This window comes from Pholcus phalangioides, unplaced genomic scaffold (assembly GCF_987345545.1).
Source record: "Pholcus phalangioides strain wild (caught in Gottingen) unplaced genomic scaffold, Ppha-v1.0 ptg000003l_1, whole genome shotgun sequence".
Classification (NCBI taxonomy): Eukaryota; Metazoa; Arthropoda; class Arachnida; order Araneae; family Pholcidae; genus Pholcus; species Pholcus phalangioides.
The window spans coordinates 39,872,099-39,884,692 of NW_028301596.1; the positions used below are offsets into that span (position 1 = coordinate 39,872,099).

At 36.1% G+C, this 12,594-nt stretch overlaps 1 protein-coding gene across 1 annotated transcript in view; it reads right to left on the bottom strand.

Moving 5' to 3' along the window:
- The window catches only part of LOC149088532 (uncharacterized), an 88,414-nt gene that overhangs the window by 36,248 nt on the left and 39,572 nt on the right, over positions 1 to 12,594 (bottom strand). The window contains exon 7 of the mRNA XM_089248060.1: positions 1,656 to 1,883. Coding sequence (XP_089104186.1) covers positions 1,656 to 1,883 — 228 coding nt within the window. The remainder of the gene's footprint in view (positions 1 to 1,655; positions 1,884 to 12,594) is intronic.

The following is a 12,594-nucleotide window of genomic DNA, read 5'->3' on the forward strand; positions in this document are numbered from 1 at the left end:
AGTTTGAATTATTTTTCAGAAATTTCATTGTTTTTAATGTTAATACTATTTAAAACAAAAAAACCGGTTTAAACCAAAAAAAAACTGGTTTTTGGTTTTTTTCAAAAAAACCGGTTTTTTTACCAACCCTGACTCACAGTAAATAATGGTCGACATTTTCTTAATTAGATGTAAAAATGGTAACAAGTGTTGAAAAATAAATTTATTCTGTAAGTAATATTAAAATAAAATATATCATTAAATTTGATTGTGAATATCATGACACTAAAAATCTTTCAATTACCAGTTTTTTAATATTTAAATAAATTCCATAAGTAAAATTGAATAATTAAAATTGAATTTAGATTATGAATTTTTTGTTATCAATTATTTGAAATTACCAATAGTTTTATTTTCAATTAAAAACACCAATTTTATTTACAATTATGATGAATTTTAAGGAGATTGATATTCGGCCAAATTACTATATATATTTGTCCCATCCCTAAAACCAATGTATTGGAAGATACATCAAGTGCAACTTAGTGGGAACTACAACAAACTAACCAATTGTCAGGGAACTTTCAGCCTTATCCCACTGCATTGGCATTGGAACTTGCATTATTTTTGAAAAAAATAGCACTTACAGCCTTTTCTTATTTTTAATTCCAGTCTTCAATTACTGAACTTGCAATTTATTAACAATTGTGTTCCATCAGAAATATTGCATTGTTGCAATATTCTTTTGCTTGAAGTAATTGCTCTGAGCATGTTCTTAGCTCAAAAGTTGAATAGACTTCATTCAAAGACTTACTGCTGCATTGTATGTGAACCTAATAAACAATCCTCTAGGGAAAAGAGATGATATTTTTTTAGCCTGAAATATACTGTAATCCTCTAGGGAATTTCTAATAAATTGGTGCATGCCAGAGTTTTGTGTATGTGTGTGGCTTTGATTAATTTATGATGTCAGACTTGTGTTTTGTGCTCAAAAGTGCTGTCATCTGTCTTCTACATTGGAAGCAAAAGTTGAAGATGACAGAATTTTCCTGTTAAATACAAAATCAATTGAAATGGTACAAGTTCACCTGAGCAATGTTAATCCAAGTAATATCAAAGTACAGGGTTAGCATAAATGAATGACCGGATTTAAAAAATTTATATATTGTCAAAACTATTACACATAATATAATCAATGATACATGTAAATAAAGAAAAACATTCCAAGGTTTCTTTCTGGTTACAAATGTTTGATGTGTGAACATTTCACATAACAGGATAAACATCTAATCTGTAATCAAGTTTATTCCACACACTTTGCAGTTTTGCATGGTTAATGGTTCTTGATTCTTTTGTTTCTCCACTTTTGATGGTTCTGACGAGTTCTTTAAGTTTATTGAGTGTTTTCTGCCACGGTAGTTCATAAACAGTGAACTTAAAGAACGTATCAGAATTGCAGTAAGTGTAAAACTACAAAATGTGCAGAATGAACTTGATTACAGATTAGATGTTTGTCATGTTACAAAAGGTTCACACATCAAACATTTGCAACTGAAAAAAACTCTGAATGTTCTTTATTTTTATGTATCACTGATATACTATGAGTAAGTCTTGAAATTTTAAATTTTTAAAATCTGGTTTATTTATGCTAACCCAGCATATCAATCAAAACTTACAGTTTCGATTTGGTTTATCAGCGTCTGCACAACATACTGACATTCCAACGACTGTAACCATATAGAATGCCAATGATGTTGCAGGTTATCGGCAACTCGTCTTATCCGCTCAGGATCCCACCTCAAAGGCGAATGTTGTCCATCTGAATCATTTTCATCAAGGTGTTCACAAAGCTTCAGAAGTCCAGAAACATATTTCCCTTTGGCTTCTATCTCCTTTTGAAGAATCTAAAGAAAAAAATTAACAGAGTAAATATATTGAGTAATTATTTTCATTTATGTTCCATCATGAAAAGAAGGAAAGGTATTCAACGAAATACTCAAGTGTCATAACCTATTCGATAAGTATGTTGAATTACATTAGTTAATTACTTAATATCTAAGTAGAAAAAATATATGTTGCACATAATTTTCAAAAGCCAAGATTTTATTTGCCCAAGAAACGTATTAACGCCTTGCTAATCTTGGTATAGTCAAATTTTAATCTCTTCCCACAACAGACACATTACCACACTAAACTGAAATTTATAGAAAATATATTACATAAAGTACAAAAAATTGGAGGTGTGACACAGAAACTTGGAAGCTACAAAGGTAATTAGTTTTTGTTACCAAATAAATAAAGAACAATGTAATTATTTTCTTTGTGTGTGTCTGAAGTTGCTTTTATAAGAAAAGAATGTGAGCAATATATGTCATTAACATAATCTGCAAGAACGTTAGCAACGTAAGCCTACCAATATTTTCGATCAAGTCTAAATCAATTACTGAAGAAAAATAGGGAAGAGGTCTATACACCTCTTTAAGAAAGTGAAGGTAGATCAAAAGGGAATTATTCCAGTGCTCGTTTTCACCCCTACATCCTTTACATCAGTTGCTGGAACGTGATCGGAGTGCATGACTACGGTTTTCTCACCCCCCCCCCCTCCTCGGGCGAAAACTTTTTTTAAATTCTTAGTGTGTGATGCTCCCAATTCGACTGACAAGACCAGCTGATAATAAATGCAATCGCTTACAGGACGTATAGAAGAATAAGAAAAAGCGTGAGAGAAGCAGAATCTTGTAAATCCGAGGCATCGGTCGTGTAAGGCGAAAGCACGAGTTTCAATTCCCAGTAAAATGAATTGGAAAAAAGAACGCAATGAGATCCTCCCCCCCCCCCCCACCAATTCTTCGTGAACGCATTCTTTGCATTACACGTGGTGACATCTTCCTCAGCGGCAAAACAATGTAAATAGTGTAAATCTAATAGTTCGTGACGGTAAAATCCATCAACGCAGAAATAAGAAGTGTTTTGTACCAGAAAAAAAGTTCAACAGCCTCATCAGTCATCATAAGTAATTGTAATCCATCTTTCTTAACAAAACACTCGACTGACGAGACAATCAATGTTTCTGAAGTAGACATTTGAAAATATGGGACTCAAATGAGTGCATGCACATGGGCTCCCGGGCCAACTAGTTTTTCCGAGGCCCTACCAGGTAAATTATAGAAAATTTCAACAAAATCTCACTTTTGTGAGGCCCCTCTTCTCTTGATGAACGGGTAGGCTCACGCATTGAGACGGCACTGCCCCCCCCCTTTACTTAGGCAGAAAGGATCCTATATGGCTCTCGGAACAAGACTATTAGTGGGCCTCCTATATTGATTGTTAACAATTGCAGTATGAAAAAAAAAACACACAAGGCCAAGGCCTTCCTCACATTTGGGGGGGGGGCATGACTTCAATACGATGTTGAAAGGGGCACAAATCTGTCTTATACTCAAAGCACTCGTAAATTAAAACCTTAAAAATTGTAATGTAAGTTGTATTTTTTTTTCAAAGTTGTCATTCAGTTATGTTTGCACTGGTTCCTAATGAAAAATTTAATCGCTCAAGCAATATAAATTTTGGAGGGAAAAAAATCATAACCACGATACCACATGCAACATATAGCTGCATATAAACATGCGGCCCATCAGGAATCAAAGCAATACAGACAAAAGAGGGGGAAAAAATCAAGGCATAAAAGCACAAAAAATCTTGTCAGGGTTTAAAAACGGGATACTGCATTTTTCCCCATAACTGAGCAAGTGCCTACTTTAAAAGACAAGTGCCACAAAATAAAATAAACAAAATAAGCACTTACAATCCTAATCAACAATGTTCACCAGGAAAAACGACATTGATCATAAGAATGAACAAATAATCTCAGCAACCAATATACAGCAGTATCCTAAGCTCACTTTTCAACGTTTTGGCGGGAATGTTTATGAAAAAGACCGGCTAGCACGTAGCAGCTGAATAATAGCACTATACAAACGTACGCTACACTCCCTGGCACATACAATTCCTTTTTTTTTGCCAAGTAGGCAACATGTTTTTCCTCCTCCCTAGCTCTCCTGCAAAGGGAAGAGGCGGATTTCCATACCCTGACGTCAGAAGACAGTCTGTTCAATCTTGGCGGGAGATTTATCTTTGAGGAAAAAAAAACAAAAAAAATGATGGAATAGAGGTATAGAGATATCTGTGGGAGGGGGAAAAAATATATCCTGTTCCTCTCTCAGAAACGAACCGGTATCTTCAAGACAAGCACACAACTAGCCACGGAAAAACGTATTTTTACGATGACAATTATCTACAAAACACCTATAAAAATGAAATCCCATAAAAAAGATTTCTCAACAACCATAATATATCAATTACTAACAATGTAAATTATAAACCGAAAACGTTTCAAGTGCGTTTTCTTCGCACAATCTCCTCACAAAGAAAAAAACAAAATACTGATATGTACTTCTAGTTATTCGTAGCAGCAAACTAAAAGAACACGATTAATGTTTCAAATGCGAATACTAAACGATTCACCAAAAAGTTGCAAAACCTACGTTTTACAATTTCAAAAAATTTAACGGAGATCACTTACAATGTATCAATATACTTGAAAACCTTGGAAAAACCAGCTTCTGACGAACTAAAAGAAAATTTCGTAAAAGCAAAGCAGCTTTGCAAAAAAGCACACAGTAAAAAAAAGTTTCTATATAATCACACAAAGGGTTTGTGGCGAGTTCTGCTGTACATAACTCAGCAAAATGAAGGATGAAAGCCAGTGCGAACTCATGTCCCCTTCTCTTTCAGTGGTCGCCAGGCGGACTGCGAGTGCCCTTCACAGGCAACATCCAATCATCCCTTTTGAATGGGCAGATGTTGAAGCTCCCATAAACATAATAAAGCAGAGACTACCTATTTTCACTCTCTCTTCAACAAAGCTAGAAATAGCAATAGCGGTTTGAAGCATTTCATGTGCGGGAGATAGGAATGAAAAATCTCTGCTACTGTGAGATCGAGAGGAGGAGAGCCATGAATAAACATCAACTTCCCTAACCAAACGAAAGAGCTGTACAAAATGATTCAAATAATTTTCGCACAAGCTAGAGATTGATGAGTCAAAAGGGAATTGGGGGAAGTATTAACACTTTTACCATAACTTTTTTTACAACATCAGAGAAAATAATTCAAGATAACCAAGAAGCTTCCGGGCTATAGAACCGTGGTCCAAAGAATTTTTCCAAACATTACGTCTACATCTACGATAGACATATTCGGTGGTGACGAGTAATCTCCTCGGCATAATCCATAATCACTTCACCGCTACTGGAAATGTAGACCAGTGATTCTCAACCGCCGGGCCGCGGCCCAGAAACGGGCTCTGACATCAATAAAACCGGCCTTGAGTAATTTGCCGTTACCCCATTTTTTCCCCATTAGTTGTGTTTATGGCCGGGGCTTCCACTCACAAAAAGAAATCAACAAGGCAGCGGGCTTCCAAGGGTTTAGAACCACTGATGTAGACGAAATAATTGGAAAATTTTCATTTTGACCACGGGTCTGTAACCCGGAAGATGATGTAGGCCGTGAAAGTCCACATTCCTCAACTTAAAATATTCTTTCATAACACAGCACGTTACGCTATGGTTATAAAATTTCTTGGAGATTCAGGCCAAAGGTCCTCGAATAATATTTATAGCTACTGATGACAGAACCGGCTTCTGAAGGAGCCCTACGTTACAGAAATCATGTTTCATTCTTTTATCAAGTTGAAAAACGCTATTGATCACATAAAATTCGGATGGTGAAACCTCGCTACAATAATAGTTGATATAACGATAAATCCCTCTACAACGATATATATTGAAGTCTTGTTTGAAAATGCATAATAGTCTAATGTTAAACTGCTGCTATCAATTACGAAAATCTCTCAACGGTATTTTGTCTTGGTCCGCAGAGCATCGTTATCTCGAGATTTTACTGAAATATATCGTTCTCCTAAGGGAAAAAAAAATTTTTTTTTTTAATTACTTTTTCAGAATAGTTGATATCTCACACTATGGGAAAGCGAAAAATCCAAATATGCTAAATGAACAAGCAAAACCCTGTATACTAACTAGAATTTAAGTCTTTCTTGAGAGTATAAATCTTGACTTACCAATGGAAATCAGGCCTTTCATTACAGCTATTCAACATGATGGAGGCTGTGCACTCAATGCGAGTTACCAACTAAATGATAATACGGATCGGCGACGAAACGCACCGAAGCGCATTGATTTCGCAAAAAACGGAACGGTACACTCATCGCAGTTGCTCGACTTCAAGCGATTCACACAACCCGTTACGCAACGACTCAGGACTGAAGATGACATGGACGACAAAGCATACAGTTTATATTTGCCCCTCTTTTATGCTTGGTATATTTCACAAATAATGTCAGTATGAAAAATATATTCCATTTTGAATTTAAAAATTCACACAACTATTTATTCGCGTGTATACATAACACAGGTTAAACAACGTATTATAGGGCAATAGCTGGGATTTTCACAGAAACATATTCATGAAAAGTTAGAACTGATGACTAATTTCAACCGGCCATTGAAATTTTCATAGACGCGCATATTAGAACAATTATAGAGCTATTGGACATTGTATGAAAAAATCATTTCCTCACGTTTCACATTCAACTGATGTTACAAGGTGGTCTCTGCAACAAGCGAGAACGTCGCAACATTACAGTTTGACAAATCATCACTCATAGCTCAGAAATCCCATGTACTGCACCTAACAGCAGTCATGAAAACTCCGAACAATGTGTTTTTTTTTCACTCATTCAGGAAAAAATATCGTTGTCATCAATCTTTCTATTTTGAATCTTGGGGGAGAGGCAGAATAAAAAAAATACGTAGGTCTATCACTAAAAAAATGAAAAGGTGAATTTTTGTCATTATCTATCAGGCATTGAACTAGTACTTTCCCAAGGACAACTATGAAATTTCATCATAACTCATCCAAAACGATAAACTGTGAATCAGGATTCGTAACGATTCAGTGAAACGAAACTCTTGAACACAGAAGAAAAAAACCAATGCAATATGATTTTCATGATCATTGAATCTGACTGGAGGCTATTAATTGGCTTTTCCACTCGAACAAACTTTCACAAAAAAGTTTCAATTGCAAGCTTCATCACTGGAATCCATTTATCTAATTATACAGATCGAGGGCAAACGAAAAAATTACGTAAAGGTAATTTCACAGAAATAGATAACTTAAGAGAGTCAAATTATGTATTCACAATCAACGTCAACCGGTTAAAATGGTACTTTCACGGCCTGAAGGTTTGCCGTGATCGAAGATCCGCTATGCCACAGCAGCGAATGTACGGTAATTAGCCCATTTCGTTCATAAAATATGCAGGGTCACTACAGAATGAAACGAATGGAACTGATGCGGTAACCTATTTTAGCTTCCATCTAAACAACGCAACTCTGTTCCGATTTCCAAACTGAAACACTGATCCTATATTTTCTCGTCATTCTGTAACACAGCAGATAAAACTGAAAAGGGACATATAATTAAAGCAATAAAAAATTTCAGAAGTTTTGATAAATTTGGCGCCTCTTGGAATCCAAAATTCAATGTGATCGAAAATACAATTACTGACCCTTTGATACAATTTAGAAATTATTACAATTTTTAAAGAACAAACACACCATAAGAAAAGAAAGAATTGAAACATTTCGTCAGTCCGAAATTTATACTGTGTATATATTAACCTCGCTGTTTATGCGATGTGAATGCACTGTAATATGTTGTGTGACTAATCCAGCTTCATTTCATCTTTTTCCCCCGTCTTCATTATGCACTAGTCAGTCATATCGCTCATAGAAATGAAGGTCAACGCTCTCGGGTGTTTGTGGCTGACTGATAAATTCACTAATGCAACACAAGCCAGACTACCCACGCGATCTAGCATCAAACGCTTTAGAAGTTTACACTTTCATTCTATGAAGAGCATTTATATTTCGACTTATTAGAGTTTAATTCATTCCCAAAATTACAACATGAAGATTCCTTATCTTGAGCCAGCTACCCCCAGGGTCACTACAGAATGAAACTGATGCGGTAACCTATTTTAGCGGAAAAAATAAATACGTATTAAGTAACGGAGAGTCGTAATCTTACAATCGCAATATTAATAATTTGTTTAAAAATAATTAGCACCGCACAACGCAGTGTAGTACGGTACATACAATCGACGCACGTTATAACTACACTCATCGTTCCACGGCAACGAACTTTATATTGGGCGGTAGTTATATTGATAGTTGAGAAAAAAATTAGCTTCTTAAAAGAATTCCATTTTGAACGGAATAAAGAAATTATATTAATTTCCAAATAACCATCGTTTTAGCAGGCGCTTGCATGTTAACAGCCGTCGGTGAATACGGCCATTAGTAACACAGGAAGCATTAGCACACCGTTGATTGGTTACTGCGAGCAAAAAAGCTAACAAGACGTCACGTCACGAGTTTTGAGCGAAACTGAATTTCAAAAATCATTGACGAAAAATGGAAAGCATTTTTATTGAATCAGTAAATGATAGCTGGGCCCAGTTTCGCGAGCCGTTATTATTGTCTTCTCTATACACGTGAACGGCATTTGATTAAATCAGAAACAAAAGTGGAAACATTTTTTAGTAAATAAATAAATGACAGCAAAGATGGAAAAAAAAATTGGATGGGTTTCAGACCGAATCGAACACATAATCTTCGGTACATGAGTCTTGTACTTTAACCATTACTCCAACGGTGAATGTTGGATTCCAGCACAATTAAATGCATATATTGTTAAACGTCGCCAGCAAAAATTTCACCAGGAGTGACGTAATGGTTCATCACTCATTTCGGCCAATCACGATGCGCTAAATTTTCACAATGTAGCTAGAAATGTAAGAATTGTTTATAAGCGGTCCGGTGCCCTAAGCCAACACCTATATCAGAAAGACGCAGCGAAATGGTCATTGGATGTAACTGCAAAAAAAAGGTAAAGATTTCGCATACGTTGGCCCGCTATATCCAATGGCTGCAGATGAAATGGACGACTTCAGTGACATCAAAGCTTCGTGCAGAGGCTTTCTGCTATAGGTGTTGGTTGAGGACCTGTTCGGCAGCACTGTGACATGAAATTAAAATCATTATCCTCTTACTTCGTGCAATACGACAACGTCTGTCAATTCTCAGACTCAAAATCTGTCAATTTTTTCATGATACACAGTGTACATTGCCATCCCTTTTATTTGACAAAAAATACGATGAACTTGAATGAGAGAAATCAGACTCACGTAATCAGAAATTCATACTCAAATTTTACGATTACTGGATAACTGACTTGAGTAATTGATAAATCAATTGATGGTTGACCAATGAAAACAAAGGGCTAACAAACAAATCTGAATTATTTAAAACCAAAAGTAATAATAGGTAAATGCCTTACCTGGAATAAAGGTAATTTCTTTATTCAAACGTGTCAAATATCCCGAAACTTCCCAGCACAAAGAATTAAGAAATGTATTTGAAAGCTAAGTTAAATGAGCTAAAGAGAAGTCAGAAAAATAGCACATGCGCGCGAACTCAAACTTAACGCTTATGGCGCTTCTCAAGGCCAGCAATAAACTTTTCTTTTTCGAGGAACGTTATAAGAGCAAACAAAATAAACAAACGAAAATCCACAAGAACTTCACTTTCAAAAGAGAATTCCGTTCTTTTCCTCATTCGTACGTTCCGAATGTTCCGATAACGTGTATATTACATCCCATAGTCTGGTACTGTATATATAGAAGCTCGAATTCTACGAGGTTAAAAAGGATGCCGTGCTAAATGTAACAAATGTAATGACAATTTCATTCCTATTCTACCAAGAAACGGACAGGGTCAGATCAACTTCACTTGGAAAATTACTGCTATAGTGGTTGGCTCTTTCTTTCTAGAAGAGGGGAAACAAATGAATAGACACATACCACTAGTATTATGAAAAGCAACGTTTTAGATCAACGACCTGACTGTTCTAGGATTCTAGTGGCATGGTTTCTGGCTTGAACGGAAAGAAAATATAGAAAGAAAATGAATAATAAAAAAATTGGCGCCCTGTCAAGGATTCGCCGGGTCTCGTGGTTGGCAGCAGCCAAATCGGGTTAAGAAAAGAGCGCTCATGGGTATCTGGGTGAGAAATACAGCAGTCAAATGACGCCCGAAAATTGTGAAAGTGTATGAGAAAGAATCCATCATCGGTAATTTCATTTCATGAGCTAAATAAAATAACGGGATACAGACAATATTCTTTGGGAAATATAACATTTCTCTCTCTCAAATTCTAGCATAACCACCACTGGATTATTGCTGCGACGGTAACGATTACCAATTGATAAGCAAGTTAGAATTGTTTGTTTGTTTTTGTTTTTTTTGTTTTGTTTTTTTTTGGGTTTATGCGGTTTTCACAAGGCGCGAATACGCGAGCCGGTCTCCCGTTTGAAAAAGTCTTCGCAGAGAGCAAGCAGACCTTCAACATAATACTTAGCATTAAAATTCTAGCATGCATTTACCCATCTTTACTGCAAAATATGGAACACATGTCAGCACTAGCAATAACACGAAATAGGCACAACTCTGACAGAAATACGCCAGGGCCATGCATATACATACACTCACACAACATGTACCGATTCGCTAGGAATTCAGAGGAATATGTACGAGGTGTATGTTCGGTTAAAAAGTGCTATGTAATTATAGTAGAGGGAACTGTGCTGATTTTTGAGAGGCTACAACAGAAGTAGCCACCCCCTACGGCACAATATGGAACAGAATGTCTCACTAAGGTTTTTCACAAAAACAAAAAATTGGTGAAAATCTCAATTTTTCAACAACTCAATTTCCGCACGGGTTACTTTACAAATCTATCCGTTCTGCAATTGTGCCTGTTTTCTGAAGCACCCGGGAAAAACTTTTGATAAACAAAGGGCCCACGACACGAAAAAATTGGGTACTGCTGTAGCCGGAATGAAAGCATGAGGCTCTCAGGCACAATAACGCATTTCTCAGAATTGAACATAATAAATGAAAGCCTTTTTTTTTCAAAGAACAAAAATTAAGCGATAACCAGCTCAAATTTTCGTCAACCACATTTTAAAATAATTTTGTGCAACAAAAAATGCTTCCTACAACACGAATGTCATCTATAAGACTTTCGAAGAACCACCATTTTGTTTGCTCTATACAGTCTATATATATATATATATATTATTGGGAGGGCATGGGATGGCGCATCGGACTTCGACTTCTGGACCACCTGCTTTTGGTAGTTGATAAAACTGTTACTCTTTTGGCAGTTGTTACTTCTGCTACACCTCACTAAACACGTAAGTGTGCGTAAACACACTTGAAACGCAAGTTTTAAAAGCTTTGGGGTTGTCGTTCTAACTCATTTCTGACACCAATTGAAAATATATATATATATATAAACTTAATAAATTCTAGATGCATGAAAAAATTGCATCTTCTACACCATAGAAGTTTTTTTATTACGTCCATATTTTTATCAAATTCTGTCGAAACTGCCATTTTTTTTATAACCGCAAAAGCTCTCTTCAGATGACATGCCATTCATTTCCATGACAGAAAACAAACTTTGAAGTAACTATTTCTTTACTGATTCTAAACATGCGAACTGTATAATTTTTTTATGGTATTGGTGTACACCAGTGATTCCTAACGTGGGCGTTAAAGCCCCCTTGGAGGCGATGGAATGTTCCAGGGAGCGGTAGAAGCTACGGGTATAATATTGTTCCGGATAATTTTTCACAAGACTTCGAGATTGCAAAAACAAGCGGTTCGACGGACAAACACAGATTTATTTATAGAACTGCAATTTATACACGTATTCACAAGCTAATCAGAGCTAACAACTTTCTCGCCTAATTCAATCACAACTGACTTTTCATCGAGAGTCTATTCTGGAATCTGGCATCAAATCTCACAACTCCCTACTATTTATAGGTCTGTCGAAACTTCGAGAAAAGGGACATTCTACAAAATTCTACTTTACAGTTTCAAGTTGGCGGAGATGGGACAAAAAAGGTTGGGAAACGTATGGTGTACACCGATCGGCCACTGAAACCTTCCCGTGCGTACTCTAGAAGGCTTCATTACCTCCTTTACTCAAAAGGAACAGATTTCCACTCCCCACTTTTGTTTGTCTCTAAAGAATAGCTGAATTTCAATTGTGAAATCAAATCTTCGGATTATGGTTTTGTGCGACGAGAAATAAGAAAAAAAAGTTACGGATAGTTCAAAAAACTTCGTAAAATCGAGGGTTTTTTCGTTAAATACGCATTTGACTTTCGTTTTCGTTAGAATTAAAAAAAAAATTGAGGAATTCATTACATCGGACTGAGAGTATGAGGGATGTTCTGATCCTTTTGTCGCACAACAATAGTCATCTGAACACAAGTACTAATTAGACTTTCTTATTTTTAGTCATTCCACAAATTGCATTTTTTTCGCAGAGATTGTTGCACTAACCCCTCGGTTGGGGGGCGAGCCTTTGTGCCACTGCAGGACGGTAAAATGG